Consider the following 23,905-nt stretch of genomic DNA (forward strand, 5'->3'; position numbering starts at 1 on the left):
ATTTCTAGTAAGAGTATATGATATTTGAATATAAACTTTTAAAGCATTAGATACTATTCAAATTTAGATAGATACTATGTATCTATTTATTTTTGTGATCTATATAGACTTATTAATAAACACCATTAATATATTTACAGTATTTGGTGTTTTGTGAAAAAGAATATAACTAGTACAAGTACTCTGATTTGTTTATTATATCCTTAGTTACCTAATGGTGTGGCTCTGTAATGTAGGTACTCAAAAAATTTGAAAGTTGAAGAATTGTTCCTAAGTGGGTATTTAGGGTTCTTTGTTAGATTCAGGCATCTTGTTTGGTGAAATTTAACTCTTTAGAAATGATCCTCCCTGGGTCTTTTTTCTATAGCCATTGTCCTTGAAAAATAAATACTGAGTTGTACTACTCCTCTTTAATAAATATTTTTTATTGTAATTTAAGTGATTATAATATTAAACATTTCAGAGTCATATTTGGGAAAAAATGTAATTGGTTATAGCTTTGGTTTATTAATTGTATTATCAGAGATTCTTTTAGGTACTTAAAAATTTGAGGATTCATTTAGGAGATTATAAGTAATAATGCTTTTCAAATGTTTCATTGGAAGTTCTCTAATGTGAGTATATTGTGTAGGTGAAGAAATAGATGTAGATTTATTAAAGTATAACAGTTTTTAGAAGTTTAATTAGTGCTTAATAGAAATGACATCATAACAGGTTTTTTTGTTGTTAAACAAAACAGAGTTTGGCTTTATTATATTTCTGAATATAAGATGTGATGAAGTCTTATTTTCTTTCCTTCCTAGGATGTTTTATATACTGTATGCAATCCTGTTGGAAAAGTGCAGCGTATTGTAATATTCAAGAGAAATGGGATACAAGCAATGGTTGAATATCCTTTATTTGTAAATTTTTTATTGATGTGTATGAATGCTGTGTAATATAGATGTTACTTTTTCCTGCTTAATAATTTTGAGAACAAGTAGTATTTATTATCCCCCACCATCTAGTTGTCTTAGGTTTAAAAACAAAACTGCAGTACCCACAGAGAATTTTACCATTTTTGATAACTTCTACTGTAAAGTAATCTAGTGCTCCATCTTACAGTTTGCTTTGCCTTTTTAATGGGAAAAAAAAAATAACAGTTTGATTATATGTATACTTGTACCTTTTTGAAATTTGTCTCAAATGGACTTTTCTGAATCTCTTTAAAATAGTTTGGAAGTATCAAAACGTTGGAATCAGTAGAATATTTCTTTCCTTTTTTCACTGAATCTTTTAAATGATCATGGTTTATGTAAGACCTACTTTTCTATGTTAAATTGTTATATACATTGAGTAAAACGAGCAAGCTGTACATATAGTACAATCCCATTAAAAAATAAAAAATAAAACCCTAACCTATGTGTACATGTATATACATAGAAAAAGGTAGGGATATATAATGGTAATATATATATTACTCTGGCAAGGTATTTTTGCTTTTTTTTTATTACCACTTTTGTGGTTTGATTTTTTTTTTTAAAGAAACTTAAAGTAAATTTTTAAAGGCCAGTAAAATGAGGATAAAGATTATAAACTCAACCATCTCAGAAATACATAAAAATCTTTCGTTATTATATTGATTCTTCGTAATATTCTTCCTACTTAATTTTTTTGGCCTTGCTGTGTGGCTTGCAGGATCTTAGTTCTTGAACCAGGAATTGAACTTTCGCCCTTGGCAGTAGAAGTGTGGATTCCTAATCACTGGACTGCCTAACAGGAAATTATCTGTTCTTCTTACTTTGAGAGTACAGTATTTCCTATTTCAAGATAGCGAGCTGTAAAAATAGAGAAAGAAGGGTTCTTGCTCCTGCCCAGTTGGCTCAATCCAGCACAGAGAAGGAAATGGCACCCCACTCCAGTATTCTTGCCTGGAGAATCCTGTGGACAGAGGAGGCTGGAGGGCTGCTGTCCATAGGGTCACACAGACTTAGCAGCAGCAGCAGCACGGTCTGATCCGGAAATACAGCCTCTATATGTGCTGTCAGTGTTTCCACCAGTATGTGAAAGACGCTGGCTTCATTAAGTCGACTGAGTGAACTTCCTTCAGTGGATCATCCAGCACATCTAACTTCAGTTCAGTTGTGTCTGATTCTTTGCAACCCCATGGACTGCAGCATGCAAGGCTTCCCTGTCCATCACCAGTTCCCGGAGCTTGCTCAAACTCACATCCATCAAGTTGATGATGCCATCCAACCAACCATCTCATCCTCAGTCATCCCCTTCTCCTCCTGCCTTCTGTCTTTCCCAACATCAGGGTCTTTCCAATGAGTCAGACATCTAACTTAGGCAGAAATAATACTAGCTCTTTGTATATAAAACAAAAGTTTAAAAGCTTCAAAAATCGAAACAAAAAGAGCAAGCTGGCCTTTGATAGGGAATGCTCCATTTTCCCCCTCCCACTCCCCAATTTATAAAGTATTTCTGATGACCTAGAAGGGTTAATGTAGATACTTTGGTTGCATTATGTTTTCTTTGGTACCCTTGATCTTAAATTCTCGTACTAAAAATTGTTAGAAATTTTGTTTCATAAAGCATTTTCAGAAGTAAGTTATTTCTGACTTTTTTTAGTCCACTTCTTAGGGAGTGAATAATGATAAATTTTGGACACTTTAAACCAAATTTCCTTAATAGAGCTTATGTTTGAATCAGTCCTGTGTGCCCAGAAAGCTAAAGCAGCTCTCAACGGAGCAGATATATATGCTGGATGTTGCACACTAAAAATTGAATATGCAAGGGTAAATATTTTTTTTTCAACACTTTGCCAAAGAAGTTATTTATGCTTTGGATACACATTTTGAACGTCCTTTCTTTTTAATCTTAACAGCCAACTCGTCTAAATGTTATCAGGAATGACAATGACAGTTGGGACTACACTAAACCATATTTGGGAAGACGAGGTAAGTATTTTATGCATTTTAGATGTACTTGACATCTGCTGTCAAATTTTTACATGCAGTTAGATTCCTTTTTCCTGACATGAGCTAGTTCATTCAAATGAAAACCTTTGTTGGTGAAGCTTTTGTTGCAAAAGGCCTTGTAATGCTGGAAAAGAACCTTGAACATTAGTGCCCCCTTCTGGTATGTACTGAGTTAACGTATATTTAGTTCAACAAGGAGCCCACACATACAGGCACGCCCGCAGTTCAAGGACTTGCATTTCTCCAAGCAGCTCTCTCTCTTTGGAGGAGAGGAAACTGATTCAGAATATTCCTTACAAACTTCAAACTTGCACACTGCTTCTCTATGGAAAGGACTTTCCCCCCAAGCTGGACGAGGCATTAAGAAGGATAGAGGACTCCAGCAGGCTGACTCTACACTTCATCATGCACAACATCGGCATCAGCAAAAAGCCCTCTGAAAACTCAGACTTGCAATTCACCTTGACTGCATACTGCATGCACCATCACCCCACGTTTTTAAAGGAGGACACTTAACAGTACTTCAGACTTGCATGGGATGAATACCATGATAGACTGTGCCCATTTATTCAAGTTGTATGTATATATTGGTTTGATTTCCCTTAAGGTTTCAGTTGTAGAATTTAAAACTTTTCACTGACGGATACTACATTTTATCTACAATGTTGTAAATCTTAATGCCCATTGCTGTAACTGTTAGCAGCTTAGATTCAAATTGTTAATTGAATCCTTAATAGAGGATATAATCCTTAATAGAGTTATCTACAGGTCTTGGGAATTATAATGCTCAACCAATCCACACAGATATTAAAGATAAAAGAAATAGATACATACTTGCTGCACCTAAGATTACTTTTTTTGTTTTTGTTTTCCTCAATTGTGGACATTGAATAATATAATAATGAAAAGATGAATTATATGTAAAAGAAGATTTTCTGTGTGGTTTGATTTTTGTAAAGTGGCTGTTTATAAGTTGTCACTTTTTGTAACAGTTTAAGATTATCATTCATGTTAATTTGTGTAACTAGAAATTTTGACCTTTCAAATGTAGGTGAAAGTACCATGTCTGTTCAAGGTAGAATATATTTAAACTTTATAAATCTGAAAATAGGAGCATTTCATCTGAGATGCATTTTCACCTATAACTTATAAATGCTAGATTTCATGAGCATAGATTTGAATGATAAAATTGTTCAACTGACTGTGTGGCAATTCTGGAATATACAAATCAAATGTGGATCTTGTAAAAACAAGGGGGCTGCAGTATTGGCTACATCTCAACTACAATATCAGTGTTTGAACCATGTGTTGGGAAACCTCACCAAGATGAGTATATCTGTAAAAGTCAATAAACTAGGAAAAATTTTTATACATCTGAAATATCTTGGTCAGTAGGAACTCCATAGTGCATGTACTGTTGCCAAAAAAAAAAAAAAGAGACAATGTGATCCTTTGCATGTTCAAATATTTAGGACTTTCGGGTGATTGACCCCTTTAATTTTTAGTTCTCAGGAAATCATCTTGCCTTATGCATGGGGTTGCAAACGAGTTTGTTTCATAATGCAGCTTAGGCTGGACCCCACATTTTTTTACTACTTACAGAAATCTGCTTGGCCTGGGCTTGGTACAGTTGGATACAGTATTGAAAAACAAAGCCTTAGTACTCAAACAACAGAACAAGTGGTTGATGAGAAATCTCTCACTTCTGTCAGGTTACAGTTACTGAACATTCAGTTTTGTTTTTTTCTAAACTCATTTGAAATAGTAAGTTTGGTTATTTTTCTCTTAATGTTTCTTAAAATATTTATGGACATCCTTCTTATTTTAACAGTGTTTATTTCTATTCTTTTTAAAAGAACTGAGTTTTACAAAAGCCAGCTTAGATTAGATTTTTATACAAGAATTATAGTCAGGAAAGTTTAGAAATGTAAGATAGAAATTTAAATAGGGAAATATAATTAAAGGAGGTAGAACAGTTAGCTGTTTATACTTTCAAAGGGAAAAAATCCTTGTTTTCTGATTCCTTACAGATAGATATTTGTCTATACAGCAAAATATCGTATAGCAGTTCATTTTTGTTTTTGTAGTGACTTCAGCTTCCATTCAAGTTGATATTGAATTGTAACTTTTTCTACCAAAAACAAGAGTGACTTTATAAATATAACTTCATTTCAAAAAGTTCTTTTCAGGTCAATTTACATTTTAGTGCAAAGAATTCTTAGCCTAGACTCCGGAGAATCCCTCCAGAAATGTTCAGCAAAACTTGTGTGTGTGTGTGCATCTTTTAGGGGAGAAAAGGTCCACAGCTTCCATCAGATTTCAGACTGAATCCATGAAAGTTTACAAACCACTGTTTATACATTGATAAATTCAGTGTTTGACTCTTCCTCATACTTCTTTATATGACCTTATGTTAGTGCATTCTTCCAGTTATTGAAGAGAAATTATTAAAGAGAAATAATGACAATGTTTGGCTGAAAGATACCTTAGAGATCATCTACTCTTAACTTCTTCATTTTATACATAAAGATTGTTTCTATGATTATATAGCAAATTAGTGGTTACGTTGAAATCTTAATTGATTCCCAATTCAGTGCTCTTTCTTTCATAGCACACAGTTAACTGTCAGTAAAACTAAGCCATGAAGACTTTGTGATGGTTTTGGTTTAAGATTCTTAGATCAGATAAGCACTTACATTTAGCATTTGGTGGCATTCTTGAGCAGAGGAATGTTAGCCGAGTAGAATAGCAGATTGGATTGATAGAGTGAGACTTAAATGATAATACTGGGAAGAAGGAACTGTGAGTGTTTAGATTGGAGGAGAAATAAATGACTTTGTGAATATGGAGAGGACCATAATAATGTCTAAGCGTTTGAAAGAGTTTTTGGAGAAAGACTAAGTATTGAGTAAGGCTGTGAGGCCCTCAATGGAGTAGAATATATTTAGAGGACAAATTTCTATATAATATAGAAATTAATTTTTTCATGATTTAAGGCTAACTGAAAATGTAAGGGAAAGTAATGAGTACCTTGTTACCAGAGTTGGGTCAGCAGAGGCTAGGTGGTCCCAGTTGATAGTCTGAGGGATGATAAAAAGAGAATTTATACACTGAATAAAAGTTGAACTAGATGACCTCCTAGGTCCCTTTCAATGCTGTGATAACTTGAAATAGGTAATTAAAACAATACTTCTGTAGCGTGAAGTGAAAATTAAATTATTTCTCATCTCCCATTAACCTCATTTGTTTAGGTGACTAAGGATATGTAGAAAGCCTTTCTCTTTGAATTTTCAAAGAATGACCAGACTCTTAAGATTCATTAAAAAAAAAAAAAAAAGAAAATCTTACTGAACACCATAATTTGATCAGCAGACTTTCTCAAAATATTACACAATGATTTTTAAAGTTTACTAACATAGGAAGTACTATTTTAGAAACTTAGAATAATTTTTTTATTGTTTTCTTAGATTTGAGGAAATTGGCATGCCTCCCCTAAATATGTAGTTAGCCTAAAAATTATCCTTTAGGAGTATTGTAGTACTCTCGTCCAATAATGTAGCCCCCTTGGTTAGCTTTAACTTGGCGTATTTAAGCTTTGAGGGTGTTCCTAGTTCTGCCTGGTGTTAAGGTCTATAGACAATGGCCAATCCATGATACACAGTATGGGCCAGTGATGTGAAAATTTCCAGCTCTCAAGTCAGTAGGTGTTTGTAAATATGTGTATATACATACAAAATACTCTGTGTTTACTGATTGTGAAACCATGTAATACAGGTTGTTGTTGGCTTATGCTGAACTTCTTGAAAGAAGCCCACTTTGAAAATGTGTTGCTGTTGAAGCTAATAGTATGCATCAGGTACTGTCTTTCAAAAGTACTGCACTTAAAGCTTGTTTTAAAGACATGTATTGGTAAAAAACTTCTGTACAGTGTCAAGCTTTAGCATTGTGTACCTCACTTTCTGAAAAGTATCCATTCTTTCCTTAAATTCGAAAGTGTGATTGTATTTGGCGTTTGCCAAAAAGATATTTTCAAGTTAAGTGGCATTTGTTAGATAGAATTATTTTCTTAAACTTCTGGTGTTTGTATTTAAATTGGATATGAATGGATGTTTAACATTAACCAGGAATCACATTTCTCATGAATTGTAATGGATGTTTTGAATGGGTGTTTCCCATGTGAGAACTCTGTTAAGTACTTGAGTCAAAATTGTTAAAACCATGTTTCTACTTTTGTGTCAGATAGAGGAAAGGGTCGCCAGAGACAAGCCATTCTGGGAGAACACCCTTCTTCGTTTAGACATGATGGCTATGGTAAGTTTGTCAAGGCAGAAGGAAGGTAGTATAGACAAACTCTTAGAATTTTTGCATTTCTGATGAAGAATGGCACAATTCTTGTCTCTCTTTTTTTCTGCTCCCTTGACTTGGTTTATGGGATCAGTCCCTTATTAATATACTCCAAAGGAGTTGTCCAAAGTCCTTTGTTTTCTTAGGCTGTTGTTATATCACATAATCTTTGGGATAAATGAGAGCTCTTGTTTGGGATTGAAAGCTTTTTCACTGTTACATTTTGTTTTATTTTGGTTTTGATTAGTTATGAGCTCCAGACTGTTAGAAGACCAAAAAGAAGTATAGTTCAGTGTATTTTCTTCCATTCCAGCAGTTGATGAGCAAAGAGGAATTTAGAGTAATAAAAGGCAGAGCGAATGGGGTATTTGTTGAAAAGGAAACATGATTTTGGTTAGATCTCTTAATTCTTTTAGTTCTACACTTGGTACTTCACCTTTGGTTAAATTTGTATTTAGTTCTTTTTTTTTTTTAACTTCTTAGTTTTAATGTTTGCTATGTTGATAAATTAAGATTATGAAACCTAGATTGATAATCTTCCCCAGGAAAAAGTTAGGTATCTGGCTGTTGTCTTTATAAGCAGATGTTAAGAATTGTTGATAAAAATTTAAACTGGTTCTAAGTTCTGTGTTTTTAAATATTTTTTTAGTTTTTAGCAGTAGTTATTGACCCCACCTATTCTGTGGTTTAAAGTTGAAGTACAATTAGCATTACTATTAGAAGTGGTAGAAAACAGAAATTGTTATGTTGTGCTCTTGGGATTTATTATTGAAAAGCCACCAGTGTTTCCTGTTGTTTGAAATGTTTTCAAATAGTGTACATATTTGATGACCATTCTTTGCTGTGAGTTTTAGCTTAATCCCTAGTATCTTTTTTTGAACTCCAGGAATTAATTACGTGTATGTGTATGTGTCTAATTGTTCAAGTTTCTATGATAGCCTGTATTACAGAAGAGATTTTGAAACAATATGTTATATCAAAACAGTAAGTGTAGTATAAAGTGAAAATCTTACTACAGTCATTATAGTGTGTTCCTTGATCATTTTTCTTAGTTTCTTTAACAGTAAATATTAATATGGTCATACAAGTAGTTCTGATCCTTCAGTAAAGAAACCCCTATTAGGAATTTACTGTGCATTATATAATGGAGGGTTTCAAAAGAATGGCTCATCGAAGTTTGTAGTATAGTTGCAGATTATATAAATGTGTCGTGGCAGTCAGCTTAAGGCCAAAAATTGGTTAAATATTCTGCCAGAGGGAGTTAGAAAAAAACCTGAGAGCATACAGATGAAGGACAAAGTACTGCAGTAACGATGACACAGACCACCTTCTCAGTGTGACTTTTCAGGCTTGTCTTCACTTAATAGAATGCACGAAAATTACATTAGTAAGAGCATGTTATATGCTCTAGAAGAACTTTATATTTTCTGAAAGCCTGTTGTGAAATTCTCTGTTGGTTTCATGCCCTAAGAGTGTGTGTGTATAAATTTTAAGATGTAAGCTTAAAGAGAGATGCGAAACTCTTTGGAATGACGTTTGTTAGACAGGGGTCATTCCGGTTCTGAAGAGTCCTGCTGAAGAAGGATGGTTGTGGTGGGTTTGTGTAGGGGCACCTGCTCTGAGCTATGTTTATTGAAACATTTGTCTCAGAGGAGAGTTTGCTCTATTTTCCTAGGGAAGTAAGCAGGAGAGGGGATAGGAGATAATGACGAATCAAGACTGACTGAAGAGAGAAGTAGCATGAAGAAACTGGGGTAAAAGCAAAGATGGGAGTCAGTGCTCGTGATGTTGAGCCTTTTTTACAAATGCTTCAAATCATAGCTGTGTCCCTTCAGATCAGCAGTTCAGCAAAGCAGGTTCATTTGCATTTTGGTGTCATACCATAGGTGACTTTTCCTTTATAATAGTATGTGAAAAAATAAAGGAAAAGGTTTATTTAACAGATTTAACTTGTTCACTGGTTTATTATAGCAGTATAAATCTGTGCTTTAAGAATTCTTTATCTTTATTTGAAAGTCCAGCCCTGTGAGATGAACTGATAGTACTTGAAAAGTGGCAAAAAATAATGTACAGATTTTAAAGTGCTGAAGATGGGGAAGGCCTTCAAAGTGTTCAAAATGCCATTTATGTAGCATTTTCCCATATAAATGAATTTTTTTAAAACAGAAGCAGCAATACTTTTTGCATGAATTATTTAGAAAGCTTTTAAGAGACTTGTTTTTAATCTTCTTGATATAGGTAATGATTTAAATAGTGTATATAGCATAATTTAATCCTGCTGGCTCAGTGTCATTACAAACATTAGATAATCTTTTGTACTGAATTTGTTACCTATGACGTTAGATCTGGAGTTTTTGGACCTTGGTCAACTTCAGCAGAGTGGAAGTTTCCATTACCCATCTAACGTACATTTTCCCACTGTCTGTGAAAAAATTTAGTCATAATAGTATAGTGTCATTACTGTACAAGCAAATGGTAGTATTAGGGGAAGGGCTGGGTGGAGTATAATCTATATGTGCATTTTTGCAGTAGGGGTAAGAATAATTGATATTTAACACCACGTTATATATAATAGTCTAAATTAGAGGCTGAAATACAGATAATTACTTAACAAGTAACTCACCATGAGCTATATTGATTGTTTTGATAAACTAGATTATCGACAATAAGAGCAGTTGAAAACCTTGACCAATTTAAGGCAACACTGATGATGATATATTGATAAAGTATGCCTCCATAAAATTGTAGGAATTTACACTATATTTACATGTGCTCAGTGATAGTATTTCTGTGTTGTTATGAATGGCAGCTATATTTAGAATATTGAATGTTGAATCCACATAAGCTATAATAATGTGCTATGATACCAAAATATAGTAGTTTTTAGTAACTCACTCTACATGACAAGTGTTCCTTAGTCTTACATAAAAGTGAAAGCTAGTAGCATTACATATTCTTTATTTCTTGAAAAATGAGGGAAGGACTTGGGTTTTTGGATTGGTTTCTTGCACAGTAGGAAAATCTTTATATGCACCCCAGAGTATGCTTCTATAATGACTGACTCAGCCCAGTCGGTAAAGAATCTGCCTGCAGTGCAGGAGATCAATCCCTGGGTTGGGAAGATCCCCTGGAGAAGGAAATGGCTACCCACTCCAGTATCTTGCCTGGAAAATCCCATGGACAGGGTGGGCTGCAGTCCATGGGGTTGCAAAGAGTCGGGCACGACCGAGTGACTAACACTTCACTTCACTTCACTTCAGGAGCACTACGATGTGTGGGTTTACGTTTTTAAGTTACATTGCTCCATCTTAGTTGCTTGTTCTCAGTTCTTACGCCTCTCTTCTTCCTTCTGTAAATGTGCCCTCTGCCAACTTTTAGTATCAGTTTCTCTGGACTCCTTCATTCCCATCTATTCCATTCACTCTAGCTTTGTTTTTCCTGTTGCTTCTAATCTTTTATGGATGGGAAAACTGAGTAGATTGAGTTACTTAGAGCTACTCTAGAGTTAGCTAGTTGATTCTTAGTAAAGATTCTCAGAATGAGAGACATAGTTTTGTGTGTTTCTGTGACAGCAGATTCAGATATTCAAGTATTATCTTCTTTTGGATTCTTGATGTTTCAAAAAATGGAAGTTGCTGAATAATGATAACCTCTGAGTGTGTTTGTAGGGGGTTATTAACTAAATCTAGGCTTTTTATTTCCTAAATTATAATCAGGAAAATACGATTCTAGCCTGAAAGTACATTAATAGTAAAATATATTCAAGGGGACAACTTCTTAGTGGAACTAAAGGTGTTATCTGTATATAGATTTCACTGAAGATTTTATTGTATTATTCCATCCTCCAAAAGATGTTGGCAGGTTTTTTTGAGTTTGATGTATGATTTATATATAGTGGCCCAAAGTTTTACACTGATTCCTTTTCATCCATCCATAACCTGATCTTTTTCATCCATCCATAGCCTGATTTTTGTTAAAATCACTTTTTAAAAATAAGAACTTAAATCCTGGTGTATGCAGGTGTGTGCAGGTCAGTGTATATTGGATCTGGTGCAAATAAATACAGATTTTTGTTAATTCCCACAGGTTATATTTGAATATTCATACATTTTTTGAGTTTTCCTTGGATATGCATCAACCTAGCTAATAAGAGTTTGTTTTTGTATGTGGTGAAGTGTGTCTGCTAAAGTTTTATTTTTTTTTGTTTTTAATAGGATCCCATGGTCCATTATTACCTTTACCGAGTCGTTACAGAATGGGCTCTCGAGATACACCTGAGCTTGTTGCCTATCCATTACCACAGGCCTCTTCCTCTTACATGCATGGAGGAAATCCCTCTGGTTCAGTTGTAATGGTTAGTGGATTACATCAACTAAAAATGAATTGTTCAAGAGTCTTCAACCTATTCTGCTTATATGGAAATATTGAAAAGGTAAGTTTAATTTTTTAAGAAATTATTTTTAAAAGTTTCATTGTATATTAACTTCTTTTGCTAGGATATATAATAGGAAAATCTGAAAAGGCTGCAGATATATGTGTTTTCTCGTATTTGAGAACATGCAGGTTCTTTCAGTAGTGATCCACATACGTTAAAAATTCATTAGGTAGAAATTTAGAAATTGTTTTCTGTTGGTTAGTGATCAGAGTAGATTGTTGGTACTAAAAATATTTTTCTATTTTTATAGAAGTATAGTTGCTTTACAATGTTGTGTTAGTTTCTGCTGAATAGCAGGGTAAATTATTAATATAAATAGAAGTCTAAAATGGTAAGTAGTTTAATCAATTACTAGCATATTATAGGCATAAAGCCTATACTTTTAAAATTACTTTAGATATATTCTGGTATTTAACATATTGAACTGTGGAATTTTGAAAGAGCAGTTACTTTCTTGGAGCTTAGTCTACATAAACAAGTCTCAGGACTTGGCTGTCTATGAATGAATTTTAGGAGAGTTCTAAATTGATATATCTGCCTCCCAAATGCTAGAGTTCTAGTATCTTCTGTAGGACAACATGCTTTTACCTCAATCAGTATTTGAAACTGACCCACTTTGATAGACTGTGTCCAAAACTTTCTGTCTGGAGGCTTTACACTCAAAAAGTAGTGAAACATTTAAATTTCACATATTTTGAAGATCTTTAAAACTTCATTGAACTTTATTTTCACCAGATAACTCTGTGCTTTCCCCAGATCCGTGATGTTTTATTGATATCTCACACACACTTAGAAGAGTCCCTGTCACAAAGTATGTTCTAAACTATTTTTGAAAGAATCATGGAAAATTTAACTGGGGAAATGATTGGTAGTCTTCTTACCACTTGTTTGATACATTTGCTAATTTGAATTTCAATACTGTAGTATGTTTTTTCCTGTTGTTTTAAGTGATTTTAGTATTGTTTTCACAGCAATAAAAGAAAGTACAGTGTGTGAGTCATAAGTGTGGGTGGGAGGGCAGGGGCATGGAATTGCTACTCTTGAGTTCTTAGTTCATTAATTCTAAAGCCTCCTTGATCTGAGACAGCAACTTGGAACATCTCTGAAAAAAAGAGTTTCCACTACCTATTTGACCACGTGAAAGAGAAAAAGAAAAAAGAAAGTCCATATTTGGTTTAGGGGGTAACATAGGAATATTTCTCCTTGTATAACTAGCCAAGAATACATGGAACAGATTTAGCAGCATTGAGAAAAGTAGTTTAGAGTTTTTCATATACACATTTATCTTATACATCATCTGGGTATTCTGTTAAGGTCCAGAAACTGCATAATTTATAACAACTGATATGCTTTAATGTGTATGTTAACCGTCTTTACATAGTGTTACTTTTCTGTTTGTGCTTTTCACATTTGTAGACAACTGGAATCAGGCAATTTAATCAACATTTTTAGAGCATTGTTTTTTGTATTGTGAACTATTGTCTCATTTAGAAATCCAAATCACTTTCTAATAAAAACAAAATTTTCTGTATGTTATTTGAACAATTCTGGTCTCTCTCCACATCTCAAAAAATTTAAAACTTTTAAATGATATGTTTTAAGCCATCATAGTCCTTTAAAGATCTATTTATGGTTAGTTTCTTCTTTTTTTTTTGAGATTTACCAATTGAACTACATACTTCACATACATATTTGGTCACTGTTACATTTGTTGAAATGTTATTGGATTAAATCAAGGGAGAGAAATTTTGCCCTCAGGAAGACAATTGATTTCAAATAAAACTGAAAAGTCCCACTACAACTGAGTTTTGTCCAAGTACAGGTGTAGTATAAAAATAGTAGGATAGCCTATTAAAATTGACAGTTGCAGTGATAGATAGAAGTGCTACGTTGCAATTTGTTGTGTAAGTGCTGTCACTATTCCTTGAGGTTAACAGGTTAGAACTGTGTTTAATACGTTATTAACATTAGTAATACTTAATAGATATTTAGGGACTTTCCAAGGCATAGGCACTATGCTGAAAGATAGTCATACTTTGTCCCATCTAACCCTTAAAGCATTATATACTGAAACTGGAATAATTTAAGAGGATAAATGTAGCTTCTCTCAAAGATGTCATGAAAACGTGTATTTCCTATTTTTTAAACTGCCCCTACCTTGCCTGAGCCTTCCTACTGGAAATGCTATCTCAAGGTCATTTTGTATTATTTCTCATATAGTATCTTGTTTGTTACTTGTTTGTTACTAAGGCCATAAATAGCATGCTGAATAGTTGGTAATTATTATTTACTTGAACATTTCTGACCTTCCTACTTGAACATAAGCTTTAAGAAGAACATGTCTTAAAAAAAAAAGACCATGTCTATTATGTTTGCCATTAAATCCCCAGTACATAGTACAGTGCATAATTATTAAAACATATTAGGTACTTAATAAATATTTATTGGATTAATAAATATTGATGAGTTCTGCCAAATGTTATCATTATCTCCATTTTAGAAGGAAATCTGTGGCTCAGAGAAGTGAATTGCCCTACATCACACAGTTAATAAATAAGAGTCAGGGTAAGCTTGTGCTCTTCTTCAGGGTGATATACAGTAGAATTGCAGTCTTCTGTTTTAAACTATTGCATTTTGGTAAGAGTTAAGAGTGTCTGATAGAAGAGCAGAAAAAAGTTAAGATTCCAGGTGTTCTTCTTTCTTGACATCAACCACTTATAATGTCTTTTAGAAATTCTGCTACTGTTAAAGATAATTAAATGTTCACCTTTTGGGAATTTTGTACTTACAGGTGAAATTTATGAAGACCATTCCTGGTACAGCACTGGTAGAAATGGGCGATGAGTATGCTGTAGAAAGAGCTGTCACACATCTTAACAATGTCAAATTGTTTGGAAAAAGACTTAATGTTTGGTAATTATTTATCTTAAGTGGTAAATTTAAAAAACATTTATCCTTTTTATTGGAGATATTAATTTTCATTTCAGAATATTTTAATGTAACTGAGGGCACATTTGAAACTAGCAGCTATAAAATGGTGTCATTTTAGACACTTCAGATCACATAATTTAGATTTTGTGTATTACTTATACAGTTTTATAATCAAAGCAAAATGTTAAAATGAGCAATTTTTTATTTGTTTTCTAATATGAAAATATATTCAGTAGGTTTTTCTACGTGTAAGAGCGATTGATTATAACTCAAACTAAATTTAAATATTAAATAAATGTTAAAAATAGCGAATAGTAAATATTTAAATTGTATTTAAATAGCTGCATATGCCTTTTTTATTAGGATTGATGCAGGCATATATGTTAACAGTTTGAGACTGCCAACTTGCTGCTTTTATCTAACAAAGGTATGTTCTGTACCTCTTTGATTTCTAATCTTTAGTGTGTCTAAACAACATTCAGTTGTTCCAAGTCAAATATTTGAGCTGGAGGATGGTACAAGTAGCTACAAGGATTTTGCAATGAGCAAAAATAATCGCTTTACAAGTGCTGGCCAAGCATCTAAGAATATCATCCAACCACCCTCCTGTGTGCTGCACTACTATAATGTTCCATTGTGTGTCACAGAAGAGACCTTCACAAAGGTAGGCACTGAAATGTAAATTGTGTAAAATGTTCCTGTTTCTTATTTTAAAATATGTGATGTTTTAACATCATTTTAAAGTCTCTCACTGTTCATCTTCTGCTTTTGATATTATTGGTATTTTTCTTAACTTGTTTCCCTGGTGGCTCAGAGGTTAAAGCGTCTGCCTCCAATGCAGGAGACTCGGGTTCAATTTGGTACTTAATACAGTTCATTCTTTGACCATTTTACTTTTATGGCCTCCATCCTTCATTGGTCTTCTGTTGTTTTGTGGCTCAATATTTTTGAGAATTGGAATTAGAATGAGGTATGCGTAGTCCTGCATTTATAAAGTTCTTTTATCATGTCCTTAAATCTCACCCATAACAGAACTTCATATATCCCTGCATTTTCTCCCAACTGCAGGAAATGCTACAGAAAAGAATTTATTTTTCCAGAACACCACTCCCCACCTTAGGTACTCAATTAAACCCTGGTTAGCTGTGAGAATATGTATTTCAGTTACAAGTCTTGGCTTTATTGTATAGCACTAAAATTATATACATAGTTTATAGGATATCACCATTTTAATTGATTTTCTCATGTAGCTTATTAATCTAAAAAATTTGGTTTAATTCATTCATGCCATACTCAAAAGTTTAAATGCTACCATAAAGTTTACTTTCTGTGGGAGGGGGCAAAAAAGGTAGGAATATTATTTTGGCCTTTTTTAATGGAGTTTTACATTTCTTTGACAGTTGTGTAATGACCATGAAGTTCTTACATTCATCAAATATAAAGTGTTTGATGCAAAACGTAAGTGCACGTTCCCTTTTTTTAAGTTTCCCGGTTAATTTGATGATAAGCAAATAACAAGTGGATTTGTGTTTCTTTGTATTGTTTTAGCTTCTGCCAAAACACTTTCTGGGCTTTTAGAATGGGAGTGCAAAACTGATGCAGTAGAAGCCCTCACAGCACTAAACCACTATCAGATAAGAGTCCCGAGTAAGTAAAATCGTGTCATAGTCATTCAGTGGGAGTCACTGTCCAAACACTGACGATAATTTAAAGGGATCATTTCTTATTTTTTTAATATAGTATGTATAATATAGAAGTTCAAATTTTATAAAGGCATATAAATTCCACAACCCCTCATAAGTCTTATATTAGTGACCTTTTGCTATGTAACAGATTATCACAATATTTAGCAGCTTAAAACAGCAGGCCTTTATTTATCTTACTGTTTCTGAGAATTGATAATCTGTGTACAGTTTAGCTGGGTGGGTCTGGCTCTGGTCTCATAAGGCTGCAATCATTTTAAGTCTTATGACTGGGGACTGGATAATCCAGTTCTGTGCTCACTCGTGTGTTTCTTTGTAGGGACAGTCAAACCATATTGGCCATTTCGTGGTAGCTCTTTTGCCTTTTTTGAATGAGTGAGAGAGAGATGAAAGCGAAAGACCAACAAAACAGAAGGCACAGTGCCTTTCGTAACCTATTACTGGGAGTCCCATGATAGCACTTACGCTGTGATCTGGTGGTCACACCAACCGACTGTGATACAGTGTAGGCGGAGGCTGTGCAGGGCTGTGAATGCAAGGAGGTACAGAGCATTGGGGCCCGCTGGGAGACTGACTTCCATATATCCTGTTGACCTTTTTAGAAGAAAGCAGTAAATATATATAGTTAAAGAACTCAAATGGTACATACTGGTACAAAATGAAAGATAAAGCTTTCTATAACCCCTAACCTTTCTGTCTTTTCCTTTTATTCTTCCTCTCCAGTATGTATATCTACCTTTTTAAAACTTACACAAAATGCTTCTTCTATACATACTATTATGTGCCTTGCTGTTTTCACTTAATATGTCTTGGAACTGTTTCTGTATCAGCATGTGTAAAAATACCTCCCCCCCTTTTTTTTCCCACCACAGAGTAGCTGTTTTTAGTAGTGATGTACCACAGTTTGATTTATCCATTTCCCCTGTCATGAATACTGCTTGTTTCTAATTGTGTTTTTTCTACTACTACAATAAACATCCTAATAGTTGCATGTTTTATATTTGTAGGGCAGTTTCCTCATAGAGAGCATAAAGGTTTATGTTTTGGTAAATGTTGCTAGATTGTCCTTGGAAAAGGTTACACAAGTTTACTACCTGTGGTGTATGCCTGCTGCCCAACACTCTTACCAATGCTGAGTGTTGTCAGACTTTCGATTTTTACCAGTATAATAGATGAAAAATGGTATCCCACATTATTTTAATTTGTTTCAAATGAAGTGTCACTCTCTTTATGATGGTAAATGGCCTCTTTTTTTACAGTGCAAAGAATACACAAGTATAACTTTTGAAGCTTTATGCTGCATAATTTACTGAGCTCCTGGCTCTATAGGGTGTTGAAATGTTATCTTTCTAAGTAAATAATAATTAATACCAATTTTATTAGGAGTGATGATGAATGGTAGTGGGGGGAAGATGGTAGTTACATCCATCCATTTATGGATGGAGTAACATATCTAGGATTTGCTTTAAAATATTCCAGCACCCCAAAAGCATATGGAGAGTAGGTAGATGAAGTAAGCCTGCCAGATGCTGATGGTTAATGAAGCTTTGTAGGTGTTCATTATACTGATCCATATATTTTTTCATGATTGAAAATTTTCTTAGTAAATAATTAGTAAGTATTAATTAAAAAGTAAGACTTTATATGCATATTTGAGATATATTCAAAATATAGTATATTAATAGTAAACTCCTTGAAGACAGGTACAGTTTTTTTTTTTTTAAATCTTCTGCAGTGTCTTGCTAATGCTTGCTGATGTATGTACTTTTATAGGAATTTTTTAAACACTAAAATTCTGGTACATTAAGATAACATAATTATTTCTTTGTATAATCAGTTGATGAAGAACTATCTCTGCTTGTTCTGAAAAGTTAAAGAAGAATGTATAAAATGAAAGTATTTTTGTAGATTATACCACCCCTTCTTTTCTTTAGCAGTTTAAAAATTTATATGCCCTGTTGATCAGATTTAATACTTAACTCTCTTAGAACTTTTTCAGCTCATTTCTTTTATATTCCAATCTTATTCCATTTCCCAAACTATATTTGAATTAACTTTTATAGAGTGATTACCATTGGTGATATTTTCTGCAACGTGAGTTTTGCAAATGGACTTAGATAAGCCTTATCCTGATACTGTTTATCTGGATTATACTGTTAATTAATCATTAATTAATGATTAATTCACTTAAACATTTATGAGTGCATCCTATGTGTCAAATGATGTTTAGAACAATAGGAATGTAAAATGGACAATATTCCAGCCTTCATTTAGCTCACCTGCTAGTAGGTATGAATGAAAGTAATCTTCTCCTTACCTTACATAGAAATTTTCCTTCTTCAAATACTATAAAAAAGTGAAATAATTTACTCTGCTAATTCAATTTTATCATGAAAGTTTGATGAAGGAAACTGTTAACTTTGTTTTTTAATTTTACAGATGGTTCCAATCCCTATACATTGAAGCTTTGCTTTTCTACATCATCCCATTTATAAGAAGAGACGAGCATGTTAGAATTTATGTTTTACCTTTATTACAATTTTAAAGCTACACTTCATTTAAAAAAGAAAGTAAAATGGTTAATCTAATGTTGCCTTGCTTTGATTTAAGATTTTGTTCTGTAATAAATATTTTGCCTTGAGTAAATTTGTTGTAAACTTAAATATTGCTTTCATTTTAACATAGAATATCATAATGTGGACTATCTACAGCTTTCTTGTAGATTATACAAATATATGATTTCTAATCTTATTTTTCTTCCACAGTGAAAATATATTTGCATTCTTAATGCTAATTATCTGCAAGTATTTTTCCATTGTGTATGAGATTAATGCAGGTGAAAGTATTGCATTTTAATATTATAGAATTCCTATTATATGTTTAGATGTTGAAGTATGTTGCAGTTATTCATATTAAACATGTATTTATTAAGTATTTTAATCAAGTTTGAGAATAACATTGCATATGTTAAATTTTAAGTACTACAGATTTAGCTGATTTTATATTTCTGAAAGGCTAACAGACATGGATACACTTGTACAGTATGCACTCAAACTTATTTAAATTGGTGTATTTTTTTTTTCTTAAGTCATTGTCCATTTGTATTGACATGCCTCTGTTTCTAGTTCCAGTTTGGCAATTTTATAAAGTTACAACAATGAGTTAATGTGTTCATCTTCATTTGTTGCATGTGACTTGATCTTGAAAACACATCTAGTATTTGGCATTGATAGAAGTTATAATTAACAATTCCTCTTCTAGATAATCTGAGATCCATGGATGGGCTTTAGGGAGTCTGTGAACTCCCTAAATTTGTATGTAGAATTTTGGGTACTTGCATTTTTATTTTTTACTCTGAAATCCATCAGTAATATATGTATTTTTCTACATGGTACAAGGTATAAGGATCTAATTTTATTTTTATTCCAAACAGATAGCTATTTGTTTCAATACCATTTATTAAACATTCTTTCTCCCACTGGATCTGTTTTTTTTTTTTTTTTTTTTTTAAGAAACAAAACGTATCTTTTACATAGGCAAGTAAGATGTAAGGACTAAGCATGGTATTGAGAGACTATACTATAACACATCTGTTACCAGGTTCATAGTTTTTTAATAATAGAAAACTGATGCAGGCATTTTATTTTCATCCTTAATAGAAGGGAGAATATGTTTTATCTATCTTGAGTAACTATGAAATCTATAGTTGGCAATAGCCAATCTCTTGCTTCTGAGAGTTTTAAACAAATTTGTATATAGAAGTTCCATTTAGATCTTTTGAAAAAGCTTTATTTTGAATTTTAACAAAAAAGCAGTTTGCCTTAATCCTTTTAGAAATGATGCAGGGGTTTAAAAAAGTTTTAAGAGCTGTTGAATAGAAAGTTTTGATGGAAACTAAGCATACATTAACATTTCTCATTGCATTTTGACAACAGTGGACTAATGTCCCTTTAGCCCTCTAGATCTAGAAATTTTAAATTCAGTCTAGAAGTATTTTAGATCCTTATGGAACCCAGTAAGTTATGTTGAAGGTAACCTGTGAATGAACTTCTGTAAATGTATGGTACTGTGCTGTATACATAAGTTTACCTGACTTTACAATAAATGAAGCTTTTTTTTCCCCTCTTCTATAAATACTTTTCTACATTTGTTGTAAAATTGAGATGTCTTAATTTTAAAAGGTAACTTGTGAGTCTGGGTAATAGTTGTCTCCTTCCCTTGCCCTCTGAAAATTAAGATGGATGTCAGTGTTACAGATTATTTTGTGCCTAAGATTTTAGGAGACAAACCTGTGGATGGTTGACAGGGCTTATTTAATTTACATGTGCTTTAAGTAGTATTGACTTTACCTATGAATTCTTTTTAGTGCTTTCTCCCCACCAAAGTAACAAGTAGACTCTTCAGGTGTAAGTGGGGTGGTAGGCTGGACCTTGCTGATTCATGCCCTGGTATGTCAGTCCTCTTCTGTTGCTGTCAGGAATGATTCTGACAGTTTAGTTGGGTTTCACCACTGTGTACGCTTTGGTGACACACCCTCTTTCCTGAGCCTTAACAACAGTCTTGCCTTTGTGATCTTTCAACTTTTAAGAGAACATGAAAGAGCAGGTTCTACAGCTGCTCTTTTAAGAAATAGTAGCTTGGGGACTTCCCTGGTAGTCCACTGGCTAAGACTCAATGCTCCCAATGCCTGGGTTCAATCCCTGGTCAGGATACTAGATCCCACATGCTGCAACTAAGACCTGACACAGCCAAATAAGTAAATATTTTAAAAAAGAAATGGTAGCTTTGAGTTTATTTTTTTTAATACTGAAATTCCATTCCATAGCCAAATCCCATGAAACATTTGATAATAAATCTGTAGAAGTGGGTTACAGAATATAAGCTGCCTTTTAAAATCCCTACCTTCCTGCTGAGGGATTACCCTACCAAATAAAAACTATTTGCAATTGTAGCTGGCATGAAACTTAGCAGCATCTTAGTGAGTTGATTATCTAAACAGTATGTTTTCTAGGACTGAACTGAGAGATGAGGGTAAGAATGACTAAATGGGGTCAATAACTATATTTCATGTTTTTACATTGTTCTCTGCAGGGATAGGTTGCTGGGTAACTGCTTCTTAGTAATCAGTGATATTCCCTTTCTAGAAGAAAATTTTGAGTGTAGAACATTGTTCCATAGTAATCTAAAGCATAGATTTGCTTCATTTAAAAAGTTCAGGTGAACTAAAGTCACCCTAATTTAAACAGCATAAGGAAACTGCTATGAGCATAGGCTGCTTTGATTATACAGTATTAGCTGTATTAGCCCAAACTATTAATTGTTCTGGTAAATGGTTAAAAGTAGTGGTTACCAGAGACTGGGAATGGGGAGAACAGAGATTAACTGCTAATGTGTATAGGATTTCCTTTGAGATAATGAAAATGTTCTGGAACCAGATAGTGGTACTAGTTAACTACATTGTAAATGTACTAAGTGCCACAGAATTGTACATTTTTAAATTGTTAAAATGGTAGTTTTAAATTATGTGTATTTTACTACAGTGAAAAAGAGAGTCTGGCCCAGCAATTGTTTAGTTTAAACAAGGGCCTACGCAGTACTTCACTTTAACGCAGCTAGTTAGGTATGTTGAGAAAAGGGTGGGGATAATGTGGGTTGGTTTCACCCCACCAGCAGATGTAATTCCAGATCTGGCTTACGGTTTTATTGCTGTGGTGGCTGTCAGCTACTGTTCTCCAGTCACCCTGGGCTGTGGGTCAGGGTGGGTCACGGGCCAGAGAAGAGACGGGTCTTGAGCACCATGAGCAGTTAGGGAAGGATTTGAGATGGGGAAAGGATGATTCCATGAACAGAAACTAGAATTTCTTTGTGTTCCTAAACCAAAATGATGCACTGGCTGCTCAGTTCTGGTTCTGCTGGGACTCTACTATGTTTCGAGCTACCCTGACTTAATGAGTCTCAGCCTTCAGGAAGACATATTAGTGAATGTAGTCAAGTTTCCTTGAGGTGATTTTACTCAATTGACTCAGTTTTATTTAGATTTTCACCTGTATACTAACTATAGCTGTTTCAAAGTCTTGAAGAGGAATTCAGTGAGATTGATATTTATAGAAAACAATAATAGAAGCAAAAGCAAAAAATTTTATGTAGTATATAAATTCTTCAGAGGGCCTTTTATTTAATATTGTTACCATATCAAATTTGGATCCACTCAAACGCACATTAAAACCAATCTACTGACACTGGCCTGTGCTGAGAGAAGGTACATAGTTTATTCCAGGGCACAAAGCAGAGAGTCCAGGCAGCTAATGCTCACAGAGCCCAAACTCCCTAATGACTTTTCAGGGAAAGATTTTGAAAGACAGGGTGAGGGAGAGGGTTGCAGGGTATATGTTCAATTTATGGGCATTCTTCTAATTGGTTGCCGGTGAGGTAATCAAGAGTCAGCATCAGCAACCTTGTGGTTCCAGCCCACCTGGGAATTACATGCTGGTGGATAGCCTACAGTTTTTCCACCTAGTGAGGGTTTCATTATCTGCAGAACAGTTCAAAGGATATGGCTCAGAATATTACCTATAGCTCTTGAGGGGAAGCTAAAGGTCCTTGACATCATTTAATGGCTGAGCTGTCATTATTTTGTCTTGCCTGACCGTTTTCCTTTGTTTCTGTGTTTTCTCACTTCTCTGATTAAATTTATTGTTTGGAACTTGGGGAAGGAAGGCCTAGGACGCTCAAGTTATTCTGCAAATAAGAGGCATTCAGAAGACAGGCAGGGGGGTCTGTCCCAGAAAGGTCTAGTTTGTTGTTTAGTTGCTAAGTCATATATGACTCTTTATGACCCCATGGCCTGTAGCCCTCCAGGGTCCTCTGTCCATGGTTTATAAATTCTTCAGACAAGAATACTGGGGTAGGTTCCATTTCCTTCTCCAGAGGATCTTTCCAACCCGGGGAGTGAACCCATTGCAGGCAGATTGTTTACCACTGAAGCCACCAGAGAAGCCCAGCTGGGTTACAGGATGAGAATGCAAATGCATTTTGTTTTAGGCACTTGTGTGATACAGTAATAAAGCCTGAGCTATTTCTGCCTAATACAGTATAGTAGGACTGATGCAAATGTCAGTGACCTCAATCATGGTAGAGCTGTTCTTGCTAGACTTTTATAAGAATAAGTAATATCTATAGTACTGTTGCCAACACAAAATCAGACTTGTCCTACAAAAGCCTCTCATATGGTTGTTTATTTAATGCTGTATCTTTCAGTAAACTGCTTATATTTGTGCTGAAATTACCACTTGACCAGAAAGACTAAATAGTTCTGTCGCCTGTTGTACTTACTCCTGCTGTGTAATCACCCTTTGCTTCCTACAGTTTCTGTTCAAAACATTTTAGTGTCAGTATCAGTAAAACTTGTTATTTTCCTTAGTTTGTATTTCTGAGGAAGGCAGAACTGCTCTGGGGTAATGTTTCCATTATGTGCGAATGAAGACCACATGGTTTATAAATTCTAGAAAATGTACAGAGATAGCATTTTGGAG

The 23,905-nt window shown here is 34.0% G+C and overlaps 1 protein-coding gene across 3 annotated transcripts in view; it reads left to right on the forward strand.

The window, feature by feature from the left end:
* Positions 1-20,507, forward strand: part of HNRNPLL (heterogeneous nuclear ribonucleoprotein L like) — a 39,032-nt gene extending 18,525 nt beyond the window's left edge. Inside the window, exons 4-13 of one of the 3 annotated variants that reach the window (XM_069583521.1) lie at positions 804-884; positions 2,676-2,777; positions 2,867-2,939; positions 7,200-7,271; positions 11,519-11,736; positions 14,531-14,652; positions 15,133-15,334; positions 16,071-16,128; positions 16,219-16,317; positions 18,813-20,507. In XM_069583521.1, the coding sequence (XP_069439622.1) occupies positions 804-884; positions 2,676-2,777; positions 2,867-2,939; positions 7,200-7,271; positions 11,519-11,736; positions 14,531-14,652; positions 15,133-15,334; positions 16,071-16,128; positions 16,219-16,317; positions 18,813-18,868 (1,083 nt within the window). In that variant the 3' untranslated portion in view covers positions 18,869-20,507. Of the gene's footprint in view, positions 1-803; positions 890-2,675; positions 2,778-2,866; positions 2,940-7,199; positions 7,272-11,518; positions 11,737-14,530; positions 14,653-15,132; positions 15,335-16,070; positions 16,129-16,218; positions 16,318-18,812 lie in introns of all 3 variants that reach the window. The other 2 variants (XM_069583522.1, XM_069583523.1) reach the window with 2 other exon arrangements.
* Positions 20,508-23,905: the final 3,398 nt, after the last annotated feature.

This window comes from Ovis canadensis, chromosome 3 (assembly GCF_042477335.2).
Source record: "Ovis canadensis isolate MfBH-ARS-UI-01 breed Bighorn chromosome 3, ARS-UI_OviCan_v2, whole genome shotgun sequence".
Classification (NCBI taxonomy): domain Eukaryota; kingdom Metazoa; phylum Chordata; class Mammalia; order Artiodactyla; family Bovidae; genus Ovis; species Ovis canadensis.